Here is a 23,446-nt window from a genome sequence, read left to right as displayed (position 1 = left end):
CATGTCTATATCTCAGCGCGTTGAGGAGGAGGGGGAGGAGCATGAGGAGGATGAGGAGGAGGGGGAAGAGACAGCTTGGCCCACTGCTGAGCGTACCCATGCTGCTTGCCTGTCATCATTTCAGCGTGTATGGCCTGAGGAGGAGGAGGAGGATCCTGAAAGTGATCTTCCTAGTGAGGACAGCCATGTGTTGCGTACAGGTACCCTGGCACACATGGCTGACTTCATGTTAGGATGCCTTTCTCGAGACTCTCACGTTACACGCATTCTGGCCACTACGGATTACTGGGTGTACACACTGCTCGACCCACGGTATAAGGAGAACCTTTCCACTCTCATACCCGAAGAGGAAAGGGGTTCGAGAGTGATGCTATACCACAGGACCCTGGCAGACAAACTGATGGTAAAATTCCCATCCGACAGCGCTAGTGGCAGAAGGTGCAGTTCCAAGGGCCAGGTAGCAGGGGAGGCGCAGAGATCAGGCAGCATGTACAGCGCAGGCAGGGGAACATTCTCCAAGGCCTTTGCCAGCTTTCTGGCTCCCCAGCAAGACTGTGTCACCGCTCCCCAGTCAAGGCTGAGTTGGCGGGAGCACTGTAAAAGGATGGTGAGGGAGTACGTAGCCAATCGTACGACCGTCCTCGGTGACGCCTCTGCCCCCTACAACTACTGGGTGTCGAAGCTGGACACGTGGCCTGAACTCGCGCTGTATGCCCTGGAGGTGCTTGCTTGTCCTGCGGCTAGCGTCTTGTCAGAGAGGGTGTTTAGTGCGGCTGGGGGAATCATCACGGATAAGCGTACCCGCCTGTCAACCGACAGTGCCGACAGGCTAACACTCATCAAGATGAACAAAGCCTGGATTTCCCCAGACTTCTCTTCTCCACCAGCGGACAGCAGCGATACCTAAGCAATATATAGGCTGCACCCGCGGATGGAAGCATTGTTCTCTATCACCATCAAAAATGGGGACCTTTTAGCTTCATCAATCTGTGTATTCTATTCATCCTCCTCCTCCTGCTCCTCCTCCTGAAACCTGACGTAATCACGTCGAACGGGCAATTTTTCTTAGGCCCACAAGGCTCAGTCATATAATTTTTGTAAACAATTTTTATACGTTTCAATGCTCATTAAAGCGTTGAAACTTGCACCTGAAGCAATTTTTATTTTAACTGGGCTGCCTCCAGGCCTAGTTACCAATTAAGCCACATTAACCAAAGCGATTAATGGGTTTCACCTGCCCTCTTGGTTGGGCATGGGCAATTTTTCTGAGGTACATTAGTACTGTTGGTACACCAATTTTTTGGGGCCCTCGCCTACAGTGTAATCCAATTAATTTTTTGCCCACCTGCATTAAAGCTGACGTTACATCAGCTGTGCTGGGCACTGCAATGGGATATATTTATGTAACGCCAGTGGCTTCCTGGGACCCACCTATGCTGTCGGTCCACATGGACTTCCCATTAGGGAGATGTACGTGCCTGTGTATACTTATAAAAAACTCGAGCCTGACTGGGGCATGCAGTTTGGGCCAAAGGCCACCTGCATTTAATCTGACGTTAGCTCTGCTGTCCAGGGCACTGCAATGGGATACATTTATGTACAGCGGGTGGGTTCCAGGGAGCCACCCATGCTGTGGGTGCACACGGAATTCCCATTGCGGAGTTGTACCTGCCTGTGACTATTTATAAAAAAACGCAGTCTGACTGGGGCATGCAGACACCTTGACAGAATGAATAGTGTGTGGCACATAGGTTCCCCATTGCTATGCCCACGTGTGCAGCTCCTGATGGCGGTGGCACAGGATTATATTTCTCATTGCTTCTGTACAGCATTGTGGGCTATCGTCCTGCCCCTTTTAAAGAGGGTCGCTGCCTAGCCGTGCGAACCCTCTGCAGTGTGTACCTGCGGTTCCTCCTCATGGGAGACGCACCTACAAATAGACATGAGTGTGGCGTGGCATGAGGGCAGCTGCAGGCTGCGCAGGGACACTTTGGTGTGTGCTGTGGACACTGGGTCGTGCGGGGGGGGGGGGGGGGGGGGTTGGGCAGCATGTAACCCAGGAGAAGTGGCAGCGGAGTGTCATGCAGGCAGTGATTGTGCTTTGTTGGAGGTAGTGTGGTGCTTAGCTAAGGTATACATTGCTAATGAGGGCTTTTCAGAAGTAAAAATTGTTGGGAGGGGGGGGCCACTCTTGCCGCTATTGTGGCTTAATAGTGGGACCTGGGAACTTGAGATGCAGCCCAACATGTAGCCCCTCGCCTGCCCTATCCGTTGCTGTGTCGTTCCCATCACTTTCTTGAATTGCCCAGATTTTCACAAATGGAAACCTTAGCGAGCATCGGCGATATACAAAAATGCTCGGGTCGCCCATTGACTTCAATGGGGTTCGTTATTCGAAACGAACCCTCGAGCATCGCGAAATTTTCGTCCCGAGTAACGAGCACCCGAGCATTTTGGTGCTCACTCATCGCTAGTGTTTATATAACACATACCAAGATTTCATGATAAAAACTAACTGCAATCAATAATAATCCACAGTGCCCAACAATTTAGATTTTACTGAGCAGGATCATTTAGAAACACTCTCTGTCATTATCTACACGACAGTATGAGTATTGATCACAATGGTCAGACCAAATTATCTCTGGGATCACCAGCCTCGCTGCTATAATTCCTCCTGTATTCTGATTCTAGATGTGTAAAAGGTTAGCACAAAATCTCACATACACAAAAGTGTCAAACTCTTATGTAAAATGTTTTTATAATGTAAGGTATAGGGGTGTTCATTGACATTTTTGTTAGAATTTTATTATTTACCCATATAGTCAGCATCAGTATTCAGTGCCCTCTATTTGCTTTACACTAGATGTATGCATGCAGTTTTGGATCTGAGCAGAAGAGAAAATATAAATGGAAGACCTTACAATGGTGCCAAGTCATGTAAGCAGGGGCGTAACTATAGAGGATGCAGGGGATGTGGTTGCACCCTGACCCAGAAGCCTTAGGAGGCCCATAAGGCCTCTCTTCTCCATATAGAGAACCCAGTACTATGAGTAAAGCATTATAGTTGGGGGCCCTGTTACAAGTTTTGCATCGGGACCCAGGAGCTTCAAGTTACGCCTCTGCATGTAAGCAATATGTGTGCTCTGCCGTGTAACATCACATCACCACATTATCCATTAAATCTTACAAACTTGTTTATTGCCTGTGTTGTATGTGCATGCACAGTTTTACAGCTGGCGGATAAACTGTGTCACATGACTGCATGGACATTTGATCACAAGGCCAACACATCACAATACACTTGCTACTGCAGCTCTGCAAAGCAGCAAGTGGGAAAAATCACAATAGTGGTATATGGGTAAACAACTTCTTTATTTTATTCTATAATCGATTCTGCCAAAACTGAAATACAACATGGCTCCAAAAAACCTCTTTCAGGTCATTCAATTTTACAATTAAGTGGGTATCCAACGTGAAGTTTGTGGGAGCAGATGATAATCATTGACCTTACAATGGGTGTAAACTGCATGTCATGCTAGAGGACTTTATAATACCATTAAGAACATTAGTGTGGAGTGTTATGGTATCTCTGAATATATAGCTTAAGTGTAAAGATAATTATATTAAAAAGTCTATTTCATGTTATTTTATGTGTAAGCAAATATTCTTAGTAGTTGGAAACCCTTTTAAAAAAATCTCATGGTCAGCTGAACTCTAAGGTCTCTTTCTCACGGGCATATCGTGTATTTCAGTCCGTGAATGCACAGCATATTCACGGACTGAAATACGCCGATGCCTTGCACGTTTCTGTCAAAATCCAATTTTTTTGAACATGTAAATACGCTGAGTATTTATGTGCATAAAAAGGCACAAAATACCATTAATTTTATGCATAAATACGCAGTGAATATGCAGGTTTCTGTGTATTTATGCAAGCCCATTTTGGTGTGTGATATGGACCAAGAGGCAGAACATGCTCTATTCACTGTGAATTATGAGCATAAAAATAGGCATGTAATATGCTGCGTATTTACTACGTTCGTGTGAAAGAACCCCCAAAGTAGAAAAACCTGTACAAAAACAATCATATTAACTTCTTAATTTTTCTAAATCCTAAAAGACTAATTAAGAAAATCTAGTTGCAATAAAAAGGAAGAGAATATTGATTGAGTAATATACTTTCTTGCTTATTAGGTAAGCCTATCAAATTTTCATATCTTAATGTAGCTGCAACTAGACTTATTTTAGACTTTACATTCAGTTCTTTATCTTAGTGCTAAAACATACCGCCCCATTAGTCTTCACAGGGAAGACTCTCCCCTCTGGCCTGCCTGCAGTACAACAAAAAGTTTTTAAGCTCCACCCCTTGGTACCTTCTTTGCTTAAAATAGAACATATCAGCAGGAGAATAACCTGTGCAGGATTTCTAAAAGACTGCTCAGTAGAGATGAGCGAACGTACTCATTTAAGGTGTTTTTGCACTCGAGCACCGCTTTTTCTGAGTAACCGACTGCTCGGGCGAAAAGATTCGGGGGGCGCCGGGGGTGAGCGGGGGGTTGCAGAGGGGAGTGGGTGGGGGGGGGAGAGAGAGCTCCTCCCTGTTTTCCCCACTGCTATCCCCCACTCCACCATGTCGCCCCCCGGTGCCCCCCGAATCTTTTCGTCCAAGTAGTCAGTTACTCAGTTACTCGAGTGCAAAAACACCCTAAACGAGTAAGTTCGCTCATCTCTACTGCTCAGTGGACTGCAGAAAATGCTGCTAATTGACCGACAGAGTGAACAATTTTATCTTTTGTTGAGGTTGCCTGCACATAGGCAGTAAACTCTGCAGAATTTCCAGTAGTGGAATTGCTGTAGAAATTCCACAGTATTTACCATAAAAGCCATGTGGAGGGGTTTTCAGAAATCTGCTTCACATGGAATGGAAATTTAAAAAACATTGCGGATTCTAAGTCAGCAGCATGTCTATTTATGCTGGGGAATTCAACCCTTGAAATACATGGCGTTAAATTCTGCAGCTGTTTCACAATTAAAAACAGTCAAATCTGTATCCTTTAGGGCTTATTTACACAAGAGTATATCGGTCGGGTTTTCACGCCCGGCTGATATACACTTCCATCTAAGCAGTTCTCCCTTCCCTCCTCCTCACCAACTGTCTGCATCTCTCCTACAATCCATTGCTGGCTATGGACAAGGGGCGGGATGGGGCGGGAGCTTAGCTCCGCCCCTGTCCCATCTACTCCAATTGCAAACCGCTCGGAGTGGAGGAGAGAGGCAGAGATCAAGTGAGTGGGAGGGAAGGGGGGAAATGTTTAGATGGAAGGGTATGTTGGCTGGGCGTGAAAACCTGACCGATATACGCTCATATAAATAAGCCCTTAGGTACGGATTTGGCCATCGCAGGTTTCCTTCAGAATTATTCTGGATATTGCATAGCAAAATGTTTCCAGCGATTCCACCCTTGAGACAGTACTCTTACTTCTAATCATTCATTTATACTGTAGATTAAAGCTAGCTATACATGTCAGATAGCTGTTGACTGAATGCTCGATCAGCTGACAGCTATTCCTCCCAGTCCTTCAGTACACATGCATGTGCTCTGAATGGAGAAAGGGAAGCAGGCCACTACCAGAAACTTCCTTGAGAACAATAGAATCAGGCCAGGTTGAAATCCAGCAGCCAGATCCATCTAGCTCCTTACATTCATCAAATGTGCATGGTCACTTTAAGTGCTCCATTGCAGAGGGGAGTGGGGGGGAGAGGGAGAGAGAGAGAGCTCCCCCCTGTTCCGCGCTGCTACCCCCCGCTCCACCACGCCACGCCCCGCCCTCCGACGACCCCTGAATCTTTTCACCCGAGTAGTGAAGTACTCGAAAATTGCGGTGCTCGATTGCGAAATCGGCCTTACCGAGTACGTTCGCTCATCTCTAATTGACAGCTATGCATACAATTGCCAGAGATAACCACTACACAGCGGCCAGCGCTACCTGCCTCCACTCCATACCCTGTGTTTTGGCAATAACAGCGGGTACCCAAACAGCTGATCGTCGGGGTTCCGAGCAGTGGACTCCAGCAAATCAACTATTGATAACCAATCCTGAACCAAAGTCATTAATAAAAATTGTCTGGAAAGCCCCTGTATCCTTATGACCACAGATAACTGTTTTTGTGATACTTCATGTGGAGTGCAATCACAAAGAATCTGTCACCAGACAGACCAGTTAACTAGTGGGTACTTTTACATTCTGTGAAAGATATTGTTACAGTCCTGAGTAGGAGCTTTAAGAGAGTAAACCCTGGATATATAACAGCGGTCCACATGCATCAACAGCCATACATACATTTTTTGCCACATCTGAAAGATAACAATAATCTTTATTTGTGTGGTGCCAACTTGTTCCGCAGCACTTATGAAAACTTGTATATTTTACTTGCACCTTACGTAGTTAAAACAAAAACATTTTTTGTCCTTTTCACCACTTTTGATTTTCATCTAGCCAAAATGATGTGATTATGGGTAGACCTCAGTTGTAGAGAGATCATTCTTAAAATGTCACATCTGCCACTGCCACAATGGCGTAATATGTAAGCTGCGAATTCAAACCAAAATGACCACATCTTTTCCAATTTAAACTGCAACATAGTAAACAAATGTCATATGACATTGCAAAACAGACTCCATAAAACTCACACACAAAAAAGCAAATAGATAAGTGGATCAACATTTTGAGTCATTGGTTAATGGGTCTCTGTTCTGTTGATCTCTTTCAGCCAAGTAAGTTAGGCTACGCTCACATCTGCGTTATGAACCTTCATTAGGAAGTTGTATCGTAGATCTGGCATGAAATGCTGGACAAAAAAGCCCTGAATGCAAGTCAAATTGCCGGACAGCTGAATAGAAACTGAACAAATCCCCATTATAAGTAAACGGGTCCATTCAGCGCCCTTTGGTTTGGACAGATCCATTCTGCTAGAGGATTTCCATTTCCTGTTCCCATAACGCAACAGAAAAATGGAATCTCTAAAGCAGATGTGAACATAGCCTTAGGGAAATGCACTGTGTTATCAGAACATCTAAATACATTGTTAAATCTCTGGTCACTGAATTTACTTTAAAATCTTCTGTCCTTTTGTGTTAAGGCCCATTTAGATGGAACGAATGTCGGGCAAACGATGCCCGACACTCGTCCCCGCATACACACGCTACCATGCTGTTGCACGGGCGCTAGTAACGCTGGCTTGCTCACAGAGCAGCCAGCAGAGGACGGGGAGGTTGCAGGAGATTTCTCCCTTTTCGCTCCCTCGCCCCTCTCCATTGACATAACATAGTGGCAGTTCAATAATGAACGGCCACTATTTACACTGAACAATAAGCGATCAGCTCATCATCCATCGTTTATGCTGCATAAACAATGGACGATGAGCTGAACGATGAATGTTCAGTATAAAAAGCAGCTGTTCAGTATTGAATGGCCGCTATGTTAAGTCAATGGAGAGGGGCGAGGGAGAGCAAGTAGAGAAATCTTCTGCAGCCTCCCCGCCCTCTGCTGGCCACTCTGTGAGCAAGCCAGTGCTACTAGCTCCCGTATAATAATAGCACGGGAGCGAGGACACACAGGGACGAGTGTCGGGCATCGTCCAGTCTAAATGGAGCTTTACATTGTGCCTCTGAATTACGCAAAATATACATGATAAAAAAATTCTCAGAATGTTCTATCTTGGCACATATTACGCATACACACATGCCAAGATAGTGCATGGCAATTGGCGCCACGCAGCTTGTACACATTGTCATAGCGTACCTGCTGTGTACCTCGTGCTTGTCTCTCGAGGGTTGCACCATAGCAAATTACGGGTGTGTCAGCCAGGCTCTAACCAGGCCCTTTTTGCTGTTCCACAAAGTCTAATCACAGACTGTGATAAAACAGCACTCTGCAGCCCCAAATTTTTATTATTGGAATGTTAATGTTAAAATCAATAATTACACAATATTTTAAAACTTTTCTATTTATATAATTCTCAGCTATATTCTGATAAATTAATCAAAGATGAATATATATATGTTAAACATAATGCTACATTTTGACTGACCAAGCATACTGTATATAAGTTTTCAGTGTACTAAAACAAAGTTTTTACTTTTTAGAATAGAAAGTTATCTTTTGACATCCTTAATAACTTATAGCTGAAGCTTTTGTGATTATCTCTCAAATTACTTAAACATTTCTATGTATGCTGACTGTTGATTTACTTATGTTGAATGCTTGCATCATGTAATATATTCAGTTATTTAATGATTCCAGAGACAAGACTAAGGATCCAAAGAAACCTAAAATTCACATACAACACCTGGAAATTACGGTTCCAATACAAATTCTATTATCATCTTTTTATAGAGAAAATAGCCTAATGCGACCATGTTGGAAATTTTCCAATTCTTACTAAGTAAAATGCAGCTTTTTCCCCCATAGATTGAACCTATTGCAAGTTCAACTTGCATGTGATTTTAAGTCACTGCATAGACTCAGCCAAAAAGGCATGCTTTCAGATTTGGAATCCAAACTTCTGTATCAAGAATGGGATTTTGGGATCAAGTTACAAAGTTATACCTGTGACATATGCTAATATTTAAACAGGACCTTTCTATCTATATTTCATATGTACATAATTCTTATAAAGTGTGATATATTGTATATATACATATAGACGGTTTACATACTATGTATATGTGTGTGTGCACTCATTTGAGAAAAAAAATCATTTTCATACAAACCTTCCAGATGTCTCTCCTTGTTCTTTCCTTCATGTATTAGTTAATGAAAAAAGAATGAAAAACAATGTAATTAAGCAATCTGTATTAATATTGTTATATAAACAATGCATAAGAAAATAGAAAATGCGATTATTATTGATTATGGGACACACAACATACAATATGCAGTAGTTTAAACAGCAGTAACAAAGCTCGGAAGCAAAAAAAACATCACCAATATTTCCCACAGTCCTCATGCAGCATGCTCAGTACATATCACAGCAGACTGGCAAAGCACTCAGTGAGGCAAATGCATGGCTGACACATACTTTACAGACAGCACTAGACCTTTAATAAAAGTAATTGCAGTGATGAAGTAGATTAAAGTCAATTAATAGTTGTCTCCCATAGAAAAATGGAAAAATTTGGAAAATAAGTGTATGTGGTTTATATCTTTTGCTTTTATTGCAATTATAGTCTTTTTTTAAAGCAGGTTATATAACCATATAATAACATTTGTCCAACAATCATTCTTTACAGTGCTGGAGAAGTACTTTCCAAAAACCTAATATCACTAGGCTCCAAAGTAAAGAAGACGTGTCTATTTTGACCAAAATTGTATTTCCCATAATATTACAATTCTGGAACATTTTTGCTTGGATCTCTGTGTTGTACCATTCCCTTGTTATTCCTACTAGAAATTTAGGAATTATCATAAAGCAGCTTTTACTTCCTGTTCTGCGCTTCAAAATGAAAGCTGCTTTGTGATTAGTTACTATGGGCAAGACAGACAGTTTTTCTTTATGGCAGTTGACATAAAGCTGAAACATTAACTGCAGGGCACAGAGCAGAGTCTGAGTGCTGGTCATGTGACCTGGAGCCTGGAAGAAAAGTGCAGATTATACAGCCTGGAGAGGAAGCGCTACAGAGCTGGATTATTCACAGCAGAGGTCACTGATGCGGTGATGGATTTCCCCACAATTAAAAAAACCCTGGAGGGCTTCTTTAATGTTTTGGGGGATTTTAGTGCCCGATTAAGGTAGCAAGCCAAAGAGGTACGTTATGGGCCCATAGAAGGCAATGAGCACTCTATCATGACTCTGTACCACACAGATCCATAAGATGGTTATGTGTGAGGCTTTTAAGAGCACTCTCACCCAAAGCAGTTACATGTGATACATTTAGCATTGCTGCAGATACATGGCATGATGATGCAGTTCTTGGTATGTTATGTTAAAATAACGGTCTGTGGGTGAAAAAATACCAAGCTCATGCTGAGATTTCATAAAAACTACCATAAAGGTTTGAAAGTGAACAAAAGGCAAAAAGATGCCAAAATAATAGAGATATTAGGGTCGATTTACTGTCGAAAATGCCATAGTTTTATGCTACAAATTTCATCAGAAGACTGTCTTACATACTTTGTACCACATTTACTATGTGTCTTAGATACTTTTGACCATTTTTTCTGACGAGTCCGAAAAGGGGAATGACTTTGTGAAATGGGGTCATAAATTGTATCAAAAATTGCACCAAATTTTGACAATTTTCTCCAAAAGTTTGATGCAATTTTTTATGTAAACTAAGCCAACCAATAGGTGTTATAAAGTTAGACTAGACAGTGTTAATATTAAGCAGATTTACCATCCAGCATGATTTGTCATGATGAATCTAGTGCATTATAAGACTGTATCCTAGTTTACACTATTTAACATTTGAATAGTATTAGTAAATGTGCCCCATTGTGTCTTGAGAACGTCCTATTATCATATGAAATAAAAGCAAATATCTGAATATTGAGATCTTGCGTGAAAAAATACCTGCAAAATACTGCCCCAAAGAATGAAATACCTATAAAAGCTTTGTGTGAGTCCAACCTAAAAGCTAACCTCAGTGTACGCACTAAGCGTTAACAGTGTAATGCTGATTGTGTTTTCTCCTGAAAACAGCAATTCTTTTAGATTTTGATTTTAAAAAGGCCATTATTGAAAACCAACAAAAGGGATTTATGGAACATATATATATATATATATATATATATATATTTTTTTTTTTAATGAGTTGTACAACATTTGCACTGCTGAGACCCACACCAAATTTGAGAACGGTGGTCCTATGGTCTTGTCCTTCATGGTTACTGCACCTCCCACAGTAAGGAGGAGACTAAATGGAGCGCTGGTCGCACTAGTGCACCGTTCACTTTCAATGAGACTGCAGAGACACGGGAGTCCCTTTCTAGATCAGCAGTTGTCTTAGCGGTGAGACCCCCATTAGTCGGCAAGTTATCCCTATTCTGTACTGCACTATATTCTCGAAGACCCTTCCTGTTCGATTATGCTAGTGAACAAGTTACTATATTTTCAGTGCTGTAAGGTTGTAAAGAGGTTTATTCAGCCTTGGTGGACGCAACATATTGGTAGTCCATGAAGAAAGATGCTTCAGTTCAAGTTAGAGTCCCATTTTGACTTTCGATGGGACTGATGTACTCTATGTAGACCTCTAATTCTAGTCCATTAAATCAAAAGCACAATCGAAACCCACAGAATATTTGCACATGGCCACATCCTGTCTTTAGATGGCTCAACAAACTGGTCATGTGGAAAGGTATGTGCAATGTGCAGCATCTGTGCAGATCCTGCCAAATAGTTAATCAAATCAGTTTGAATTACCAACATAAAAGACTTGGATTTGTGTCTGGCAGAGAAAGCTGTGACAAAAATAGGTTGCTGTCTTTCCGTTATTGAATAAAGGTCAATGCAGTCATAGCGAGAGATTAAATTTATAATGCATATCTAACACAGAAATTATTAATTCTCCATAGCACATGTTTGATATGTTGAAGTGGATAGTATAATAATGCATGTCATAATTATCATACTATTATTAATAATGATGATGTTGGAAAATAATAGATTTGTCTGCTGAAATGTGACTTCGCTGCAGCCTTGGGTTTTTGGTGTTATACATTATTATTAGTATTTCCAATTCCACAAACACAGATAAATGAGCAGATACTAAAAATCCTCACTCCTACCCAAAATTGTGAAATACATCTCAGGAATGATGCAGTTCTAATGTTGTATTTTTTCTGCTTCCTGACCATATGGCGGAGACCTTTCTTGTATTTATGGTAGGTACCTTAATCGATTATTGAGAGTATCCATCTGCTCTCTTACTGTAGTAGGAAAACCCCTTGAATGCTTTACCATATTTGTGCCAATTTTGAGTTATTTCATATTTTTGTTAATCATATACATAGTTGCTTTCAGAATTCTGACGGCTGGCCCTGAAAATGGACAGCAGTGTATCTTGTATCATGCTGTCAGTCATGTGACCTAACTGTGCAAGTGCCATTTGGGCACAATGCTCTTTTCTGGTAACAGGAAAATGGCAAAATTCAAGAAAATGTGTAGAAATAAAAACATCATAAAAAGCAAAACTTAAAATTAGTACAAGACAAATAAAGTATTTAAAGGTTTGCTCAACAGTGTACATAGATTTTAAATTTAGTGTGTTGTACATTTTTTCATTTTTTTGTAATGTATAGATTAAAATCTGTGCTCGCTCTGAGTTTCAGTGCAGTGGTTAGCCCTAATGAATGATTGGCAGCAATCTCTGTATGCAGATTCAAAGATTGTCCATCATTTAGTGACACAACCTCCTGGACTCATAAGCCCAGAGGCTGCTGGGATTTAAAATAAATAACAGTTATACAGAATCCTTTATTCCTTTCAGTTTCATCTCATTGCTTCTGGTTTTTCCTTGCACAAGGAAAGACTAGAAGCAATAGGATGAAAATTGAAAGGGAGGAGACACAGATTGGACATTAGAGAAAACTTTCCGACAGTGAGGATGATCAATGAGTGGAACAGGTTGCCACAGGAGGTGGTGAGTTAACCTTCAATGAAAGTCTTCAAACAAAGGCTGGACAAATATCTGTCTGGGATGATTAAGTGAATCCTGCACTGGAGCAGGGTGTTGGACCAGATGACCCTGCAGGTCCCTTCCAACTCTACCATTGTATGATTCTTCTGCCCTATAACATGCTGCCTGCAGATCAGTCAATATGTTCAACATGACAGGATATTATAAAGGGTTTGTCATCATGAAGATGACCACCTCTTCTGAAATGGCAGCCAGCCTGGCAAGCAACTGATTGTTATGGGTCCAGTGTCTCCAGTTCCTGGCTCATCAGCTGTTATCACGGGAGGAAGACATTTGTGGTCAGACATGTACCATTACATAGCAGCTATTAAGTTTAGTGTTTAACTCTGAGCATACATGAAAACTCACCGTTATCACTGATCAATGTCATTAGAATAGCAATATTTTCATTGGCTCTTCGAATAACTCTTTAACACAAAAAGTGATAGAGCAACTAACAATACTATCTGCTGTGCAATAATAAGGCAAATATTCTTTTCATGATATCTCTTAAAATGGGATTTTAATTTGGAGCCTGGAGATTATAGTTTGGTTTATTATTTATTAACATACATTATAATTTAGGATTGCCATGAAGAAAAAAGTCAAGAGACAAACCAACATAAATACTAGTGTTCTATAGGTTAAACAGACATCACAAACAACACCAGCTGCCATATTTGTACCTACTTTGTAGGGCTGCAGGTATGCAAGGCCTTCAAATGAGGCTTCCAGGTAGCAATGGAAACCGATTTCTCATCAGCCGCATAACTACGCCATACACACTACGTGCAGGATATATAATAAAAAAAGGAAAACAAGGCAGAAGGGAGCAGGGGATAAAACAAAATTGAAAAGCAGATTAGTAAACCAGTACAAGTCATGGCTTTATTCATCATTCATAGCATTGATACATGCCTGAGAGGTGGAAGAATACTTTCATAATATCGCCAGGTGGCTGTCAGGTATGTTCGACTGGAATCAGTAGAATAAAACCGCCACGTAGCCTGGTATGAGGAAAAAATAAGAAGCACAAGGGAACCAACAAAACATGAAATAAAGGAAGAACCAATTCCGGTAAGGAATATTAATATTTCGCTCACACCAACTGCATTGCCTGATTGGTTATCTAAATTGTGTTTAGAGATAGGTAGGCAACACCTGACTGACGTTTCTGCTGGATGAGAATTACTAGGGTTATTCTCAAAGAGATTCTAATTTTCAATACCCAGAGACTTGTATTATTTACTGTGCCACTTTATTTAGTAACACGGTGTATGATAAGAAAAGTGATGGGCAACACATTTTACAGTCTTCATCTTAGTGAGAAATGAATTCGCAAATATATGACCTATATCTTTATCTATGTCTGGACAATTTAATGTGATGTCTATTTTATTTGCTTGATATAAAAGTGGTTATTTGTAGTTGCAGATATACAATAATAAAACTCTAGCAGAATCTGAATTTTTTTATATGCAAGAAAGAACCAAAAAAATGGAAGGTTAAAGGGGTTGTCCAACAAAATAAAGTTATTCTCTGTCCATAGGATAGGAGATAACTAGAGATGAGCGAGCACCCAAATGCTCGGGTCCGCGTTATTCGAGTTGAGCTTTTCGTAAAATTCGAGAGCTCTACTCGAGTAACGAACCCTATTGACTACAATGGGAGACTCAAGCATTTTTGTATGTGGGACGCCGGGTGCCGAGCTTTCTTTTTTTCCCCCTAGGTTCGTCTGTCTCTCTCTCTCTCTTTCTCCCCCCTGCCTGCCAGACAAAAAATTTGCAAATGACGCACGCTGCGTCGTGGTGGGGAGGGGCCAAAACAGGCACATCGTAGCAGGGAGGAGCCAAAAACTGGGGCAGGGCTGAACAAAGCTTGATGCTTGTTCAAGTAACGAGCACCATCGAGTACGCTAATACTCGATCGAGCATCAAGCTCAACAAAGTATGTTCGCTCAACTCTAGAGATAACCATCTGATTGGTGGGGGTTTGACCACTGGGATCCCTACCAATCATGAAAGACAGGGTTGGCAAAGGTCCCGGAAAGAAAGGCGCCGTAGGCACGCATGCGCACCCCAGCTCCATTCAATTCAATGGGCGTACCAGACGTAGCCAGACATTTGATAAATTGGGGAAGATTTACTATTGAAAATTTGCCAGTTTTCTTGCAGAAATTGCACCAGAAAACTGGCTTACATGGCTTGCCCCACATTTACGATGTGTTTTTAGACACTTTAGGACACTTTTTACAATGCGTCTGACAAAGAGGCATGGGTTTGTGAAAAGGAGGCATAACCTGAAAGTGGCATTGTGCATCAAAAATCGTGCCACAATTTTTGGCATACATTAAACCAATTTATAGGTTGTATATAGTTAGACTAGACAGTCTTAAAATACTCCAGATTTATCTTCTAGCATAAGCCACTGTGATACATTTTGTGCATTTTAAGACTGCCTAGTCGAAGCTTGCCGTATTTAGATGGTCGAGAAAATCATGCAAGTTCTGCACGACACAGAACTCACACACTGTATTAACCCATTGCTTCCAATGAGGTAATTTACACAGGCATTTTTCCACTGGCAACAATAGTCCAAGACGGAAAGACTTAAGCAGGTCCTATTTTCATGTGATTCACACACGAGAATAAGACTTCCAATGTGCGGTGTCTTGCACATCACACAGGATACAGATGGCCTGTCTGCGTGCTGTGCAATGCAAGTTGCGCCCGATAATTTCGGGCGCAACACACTATTGGGCGTGTAAATCTGGCCTAACTATTAGACAATATTAGTAAATCTGCACCACTGTGTGTACCAAATGGTTAAACCATACAGCCTTATGAAAATAATAGGTGATCTTAGTGTTGTTAACTATAGGTGGTCACACAACAGTATCTCATGACTGTCTCATCCATAGGATCTTATGATGTCCATGTACAGATGTGCATTTATTGTGAGAGCTTATGGGTGATGTCATCCCATGATAATGTCATGTGACTATTTAGTCATGTATGAGCTTTAGCCACAGCCAATTTAATGAGCTTTTGACTGTTTTTTGCGCAGTGTCGACTATGATCAAAATTATTGCAGCAGACAGCATTTTATTGGTTAGGGCTTCTTTTAATACTAGATCTTCATTGGGCAGTAGATTAATAATTAAAAATCTCGAAAATACGTTTAAAGACTTTGATGTACTAAAAGTCCAGAATGGTGTTGTTCGCATCTTAAATAATGTGTGTTATAACGTAACTATTGATGCTCCCCCTGTTCCTAGTACGCAATTATTGAGAGAAAAATGTATTTTTTTCTGTGCCTGTAACATAAACCACCTACTAAGCTAAACAGTTTGCAAGCCATGAGTTGTGAACTACTCCTATACAGAAATTTTAATAGGGATTTTTTTTAATGTCTTGATGATAGACTGGCCGGCCAATATAGGGCCGGACGCTTTGACGCCAGCCAGGAAAGATAGTCCTAGAACTGTCTTTCTGGATGGAATACAGCTGCTGCATGGGCTCCTATGTCCTATGACAGCTGCCGGAGAAAAGAGTGGGAGAGAGTTTAGCAGCGTGACTGCTAAACTCCCACCCCTTCCCTCCTCCTCTCTGCCCCTTGCCAGCTGTTTGCAATGGGAGGGGGCAGGACATGGGTGGAGTTAGCTGCTAAGCTCCCGCCCGTTGCACCCCCTCCCGTTGCTGGCTGCCAAAAAGGGGAGGAGAGGGCCAGGAGCTTAGCACACTAGCTCCTGCCCCCGTCCTCCCTCCTCCTATTGCTGAGAGCCGGCGAGGGGGAGGGAATGGGGAGGAGACAGCTTAGCAGAGCTAAACTGTCTCCCCCCAAACCAACAGCATTGTGGGCTCAGCATAGAGCCAGGCCTGGGGCATCTGAACAGGCGCAAATACGTTAGCTTTGTGCACCCGTTAATGCGTTTTTACAGCACTGGCAGGCGAACATAAAAATGCTGACGCCTGTGTGAAAGAGCCCTAACTCTGTAGCTGTTTCCTTCTACTCCTCCAATCTCCATAAACGGCTGTGGGAAGCATGAAGCCTAATCTCTCACGGAGCTGGTGCGTTTCAGGATGGATTTTAGTAGTAGATTAAAGAAAAATAACTTTCTGACGAATTCTCTGATAGCAGTGTTGCTAAAGATCAAATTTGCTGTTCAGTATGAATGTTTCACTAAATATGGATCCAGTTTAAGCCCACTGTGTCCACAGTCTAAGAACAATATTTAATAAGCACTGATAAGCGTTAAGCCTTTACGACAACCCATCAGATGAGTGCATCAGCATTATAATATCTGTGTATTTTACCTTGCCAAAGAAATCATGCCTATAAAGTGCTTTCTTTTACACTATTTTTTATGCAGCATTGTTCATGGTATAATGAAAAAAATCATATATATAATCCACTTTGCTTCAAGCAAAGAGTTATGATCTGTTTTTGTCAATGAATGGAAACACGTTGCTCAAGTCCAGAAACTGAGAATTTGTCATGTCTAAACAGGTGACTTCTTAAGTGTATTGAGGCTCCTTATTGTGAAGAGTCCTGCAGCTGGGTTAGCTGAACAGAATCTAGAAATGCTTTCAAGCTTTGAAAAAATGTACATTCACTGACAGCAATCAAATTAAACTGCAGAAACAAATGTTCCCCAAGTGGAACTGTTCTTTAATATTTAGTGAAGCACTGGAGACAATAACTAGCCTATTGTAATCAAACTCCTATATAATCCAACTAATGGGAGATGAATAGAATCATTTTAGAAATTTTCCACAAAAATGGTTTTATTTTCATATATATATATGTATATTTACGTATATATATTTTTATATATATACACATCAAAAATATAAATATATATATATATATATTTATATTTTTGATGTGTATATATATAAAAATATATATACGTAAATATACATATATACTTTCAGAATTTTTCCACAATAATGGTTTTACTTTCATATATATATATACCGGTATATATATATATATATATATATATATATATATATATATATATATATATATATATATGAAAGTAAAACCATTATTGTGGAAAAATTCTGAAAGTAATCATTTTTCAGATATGAAAAAGACTTTTACGCTCTCAGACTCTTTTGGCTGTTCTTTTTCAATGTACTTTTAAAAGACTACATTCACTGTATCTAGAGACTTGTGCAGGAAACGGTATATTGGAATAAGTAATCAATTTGGCAGAAAATGTGGTTACAGCAGGTTTGTATGTGCCAATAAGCATAGTTAACAGTTGCAGTTAAGCTTATTCAGTTACCATTGCAAATTAGGTTTATTTGACAAAGTCACAAACTTTGAAAAACACAATCAAACAAAAACAATTTAAATAGCTAAACACAATTAGTATAAAGCCCATTTACACGCAATTATTACTGCTGAAAATAAGCTCAAACAATGTCTTTTGAGCCATAATCGTTGCTTTTAAATGCTACTATCGTTTACTTTTTGGCCTCAATTTTTAGGTGAGCATAAAATCCATCATTCGGACGGAGGGCTAATAGCAGGGACCGCAAGCTGTGTTCTCCATGGGAGCGCTGATTACATTGTATTCAGCTTGCAGCCCCACCGCAGAACAAAGGAGCTGCATGCAGACAACAAACCACCTGGTGTTCTCTTCATTCATCTCTCGGAGGCTCATGTACATGTAAATGAAGGTAATAAGCTGCTAATGGGCATTAGTGCCCATTAATAGCTAATGCAAAACGATCGTTAAAACTATAATTCTCCTTATCTTTTGAACAAATTTTGAGCCATCATCTTTGCGTGTAAATGGGCCTTTACAAGTGGTTTCTGCAAATTAAACAGCAAATGTTCCTTTTAACCCCTTGAGTGGCACACCCGGAAAATTTCCGGGGACGAGCTCCACTGCTCATAGCAACATAGCCCGGAAGATTTCCGGGCTATGTATCACTATGGGAGCTGCAGAGCACAATGCCACAAGCTGTGACAGTGTGCTCTGCCTGCACAGACCCACTCAGAGCAGTGCAAGGGCTTTGAAAAACCAGCAGAAGATATTGCCGACATGTCGGCAATGTCCTGCTTTGTTTACAAGTTGCCATAGAGACCATCGGCTTGTCAGAAGCAAGCCGATGGTCTCTGTGGCAGGGAGAGCTTGGTGCTTGGCTGTGAGAGGACAGCTAGGTACCTGCTCTTACAGCAGAGATCAGAGAAAACCTCCGATCTCTGCTGTGTTAACCCTTTACATGCGGCAGTCTATGTGACTGCAGCATGTAAAGGGTTGTCACTGCAGCATGTAAAGGGCTGTCACCATCGGACCCCCGGAATGTGATCAGGGGTCCTGATGGGTCCCTGTGGAAGTCCCCTAAAGGGAGAAAAAATTTTTTTTTTTAAAAATTAAAAAAAAAAAAAGTAAAAAAATTATTAAAAAAATAAAAAAAACACTTGTCTCCCTTTACTTTGTAAAAAATCAAAAATACAATCACACATGTGGTATCCGTGTGCGTCGTAATGACCGAGAGAAGGAAGTTAATACATTATTTAACCCCTTAATGACATGGCCCCTTTTTTTCTTTTTTCCCCATTTCTTTTTTTCCTCCCCCCTGTTTAAAAAATCACAACTTGTCCCGCAAAAAACAAGCCCTTATATGGCCATGTCAATGGAAAAATGAAAAAGTTATGGCTCTTGAGACGCAACTGCAAAACTAGTTGAAATTCAATGATTAGACCATTTTTAAAAACCTGCCCTGGTGGGCACGACAGGGTGGTAGGAAACCTGCCACTCAAGGGGTTAAAACAGTGTTCACAGATCGCGTTTGTTTAATTTAATTAAAAACCACATTTAAAAAAAGCAAGTTGGTTTTCAAAAACATTTGACTTTTAACAATACATCCGCAATTAAAAACTACAACAAAAATGTGTTTTAAATTCTCACTCTCAGAATTATTCAACCCTCTGAATGAAATCTCTCATACAACAACACATCTGCAAATCAGGTGTTGTCTCAAGCACAGCTGATACCTACTAATCAAGGGGTTCATTAGTTACATCAGGTGTGCCTGAGTTAAGGAAGAGTATCGTTTCTCCTTAAGGAGAGCACCTGGAAAGTGTCTGAGGAGACTTATAAGGCCATCTATGCTCCTCTGAAAAATATGCAAATATGGAAGCTTGGTTATTCTGGCTTGGATTTCAATTCCCAGTCTTTGTTATAAGGCTTGTCTAAAAAGTCTGACAATGACTTGCAAGGATGCTGCCTTCCATTAGGTGGAGCTGCAGAGGTATTGTTCCATCTTTCCATTTGCTTTAGTTAAAACAAATACTTGCACTGGCTAGCACATGGTGGAACGTGACATTTGATTGCATGTTAGAAATATGGCTAAGTGAAGAGAATGGTCCAAAAAGTTAAGAGAAAATACCATAGCCTTGCACAAACAAGGAAAAGGATACAAAGACATAGCAAAGTCACTGAATGTTCCTAGAGATACAGTTCATAGACCATAGTTCCAAAGTTAAAGAAAACTGACTACACTACCTGGCCGTGGCAGAGAGAAAAAGTTATTACCAGCTGCCACTAGATTCCTCAGGAGGAAGAGGGACAAAAACTCTTCAGTGACTGCAAAAGACCTGCAGTAGGATTTGGTGGTAGCAAGCACTGAGGTTTTTGTTTGGACAGTAAGGCCGGCTTCACATGAGCGTGACGGGCTCCGCCGCGTAATATTCCGCAGTGAAGCCCGTCACGGCGCCCCCCAGAGACCCCATACTTACCAGAGGAAGATAGCGTGAAGACGCTTCCCCGCCCACCGCCGTCGCGTCATGTGACACGCCCACCGCGTCACATGACGCGGCCGGCCGTGTCACGTGACGCGCCGGACGCGTCATATGACGCGGCGGCGGTAGGCGGGAAAGCGTTTTTTTACGCTATCTTCCGCTAGTTACAGCGGGAGATAGCGTGAACGGACGGCTTCCATTGACTGCAATGGAAGCCGTCAGCGCGTACACCCGCGGCAAATAGAACATGCTGCGGGTGAGGACGGGAGATTTCACGGTGCGAAATTCCGCATCGTGAGCATTGTGCTATTAGGTTCAATAGAACCTAATAGCATGGGGCAACGCAGCGGATTTTTGCCGCGAATTTACGCGGCGTAAATCCGTTCGTGGAAAGGAGGCCTAAAAGTTATACTAAAAACTAAATGTCTTCATGCAAACTCAAAGACATACATGTCTACTGAACCAAAAGCACAAGTAAAAACAGCTCCAATATATTCTAAACCATATAAATAAGGGATATACATTTTGGTATTCTGTTCCGTGAAGCCATGAAACAAAATAGGAAATTTTCAGGCATATGGATATTTTCTGAGGGAGGAAGAATGAAGCATATGCTGCAAAGAAAACTCTGTCTACAGTGAAGCATGTTTGTGGCTCAGTCATGATCTGGCACTGCTTTGTTTCCTCTGCCACTGGAAACCTGCACCATGGGGAGGGCAAGATGATGGATTTAATCAGGTATCATGAGATCCTAGGAGACAACACCATGTATTCTGTGAGGAAGCTGAAGCTTGGGTGTCATTGAATGTTTCAAAAGGTATCCCAAGCATACCTCAAAGTCCACCAAAGCTAAGTTTCAGAAGTAGTCCTGGGAGATTCATGATCAGCCCTCACACTTGCCTGGCTTGAACCCCATAGAAAATCTTTGGCGGGATTTCAAAGCAGATATAACAGCAAGAGTGCTCTAAGTACTAAAGACACTTGTCATGTAGGGGTTGAATAATTCTAAGTAATTAAAAATGGAATTTTATGTTGAAATTGGAGAAGCCACTTGTCCTGTTAGTTTTGTTGAAAAATTTACATTTTTTCTTGTTTGATTAGTTTTTGCAAATAACTAATTTGGCAAATAGACCTAATATAAAGCCATTGAGCTCCTATCCTGATGCTATAGATTTAATATTAAACAGTTCACATCATGCTTTTTATTAAAAATAAAAGATGCAAGATAACTGTACAAATACTGATGACTCTCATCCTTTAACCCTTTCCAATCCACTTTCTGAACCTGAAGACATTCTGATTTGAAGGCTGTACAATTCCAATGTCGGAAGACGTCCGGCAGGTTATTCTTACTGTATATTACTGGCTGCTTTGTTGTCAGGGGCCTCTCCAGCATGTCCCATACAACAGTACTGGCTCCAGCCAGCAGATGGTGCCATTGTATAATGGCAGAAAGAGAAAGCCCCCTAGACAACCCTAAATCCAAAATTGGATGGCAAAGGGTTAACACAGCTCTCTGTTCTGGGGTGGCTAGTGGTTTCCTTTGAAATACGTAAGTTAATGGCATTGTTTTCAGTGGACACTGAATAATGTTTTATTTTCCCTGCACAGAAAATTAGCTTGTAGAGTGCAGGTATTTCAAGGAAGTACTTTAATGAGTCGTTAGGACACTCCAGCAAAAAGGTCATATGAAACTTCTTGTTTATGCAGCAGCAGCTATGAAAAATCTAAAAATGTTATCTGTATAAAAAAAATAATAGATATTTATTTAATAATGTTTCATCTCTTTCTACATTGATATCCTGCAGAGATCAACGTAATGTTGTAATTTAACTGGAATAAAGCTATAATTAAGCCATTTGGTAAAACTAAAATATATTGAATATATGTACATAGGCGATAAATGAGAATTTCAGGGCAATTTCAATCAGTCAGTTTATCATCTCTCCCTATCTGCATATTGGCAGGATTGCCTTCTAAAATGGTCAATTTTCTTTTTATTGCTTGAGGGTGGTTGTTTGAAGAGCTACCTTTTACTAAAAAAGAGTGTGTAAACTTGCTCTAAGAGCAATATAACTATAACTTGTATCTAGACAACTATATTTTGTTGTCTAGTTAGCCAAGTAAATGAGATTGGCTGAAATATATATTTTTAAATACATATACTGAATTGTCAAATGTATAATCAACACCTTTGTTTTGATGGATCAACCATTGCTTTTAGGAGCATCACATCACAGGTATGAACATAAAGCATAGATAAAAAACAGCAGCGGAAAAGATTCTATTATAAAGCAAAATAACATTCAATGTGATATTGTCATGTCAAGCTTCCTCTCCAAACAGTTTGGTTGGTTTCACATTGCTATTTGTAAAACCAGTGCTAGTTCTATTTTTGTTTCTGTCCTCCCTGTAGAGAATTCCATCCATGGGGATAGAAACCAGGACATAATCTGGTGAGCACCAGTAGTGAATATGTGAAACAGACAGCTCTTTGATCTCATATACTTTCCGACCCTCCAAAATATAGAGAAAAGGGAGGCAGCATGTATGTGTAAGATTCTAATCCAACACCTTTATTCTTCTGCAACAAATAGAATGCATAACATTTCGACCTGATAAGGGTCTTTGTCAAGCCTCACTCATTTGAGTTTGTAAGGTCTGTGCTGCTAAGAACTTGCCTATTGAGACTTTCTGTCCCTGTCAGTCTTTTACACTGGATAGTAAAGCACCATGAAACCAGTCTAGGAACCTGGTCAATGGTAGATGCTGTTATTATGAAGTCAAAAATTAAGAAGCCAATTCTACTCAATTGTGAAGCAGCAGTCAATGCGAACTCATATTGTATTAATTCTGAAGCTTAAAATGACTGTTTTTGGTCTACACCCCCCTCCCCCTCCCATCTTCCCCTCACACACTAATTTACCCCAGAAGCAATGTATGTACATAAACTATTTGTCTATGTTTTCCTGGATTTTTGTCAATGGACAAGCAGCCACACAC

General features: G+C 40.8%; 1 protein-coding gene across 3 annotated transcripts in view; it reads right to left on the bottom strand.

Annotated features, from left to right (window-relative positions):
* Positions 1 to 23,446, bottom strand: part of KCNQ5 (potassium voltage-gated channel subfamily Q member 5) — a 563,081-nt gene that overhangs the window by 72,455 nt on the left and 467,180 nt on the right. For 2 of the 3 annotated variants that reach the window (XM_066604505.1, XM_066604514.1), the window contains exons 8-9: positions 13,370 to 13,464; positions 8,777 to 8,803 (exon numbers count right to left, since the gene is read on the bottom strand). In XM_066604505.1, coding sequence (XP_066460602.1) covers positions 8,777 to 8,803; positions 13,370 to 13,464 — 122 coding nt within the window. The remainder of the gene's footprint in view (positions 1 to 8,776; positions 8,804 to 13,369; positions 13,465 to 23,446) is intronic. The other variant, XM_066604523.1, reaches the window with a different exon arrangement.

Source organism: Eleutherodactylus coqui, chromosome 1 (assembly GCF_035609145.1).
Source record: "Eleutherodactylus coqui strain aEleCoq1 chromosome 1, aEleCoq1.hap1, whole genome shotgun sequence".
Classification (NCBI taxonomy): domain Eukaryota; kingdom Metazoa; phylum Chordata; class Amphibia; order Anura; family Eleutherodactylidae; genus Eleutherodactylus; species Eleutherodactylus coqui.
This window is presented reverse-complemented; position numbering and strand designations above follow the sequence as displayed.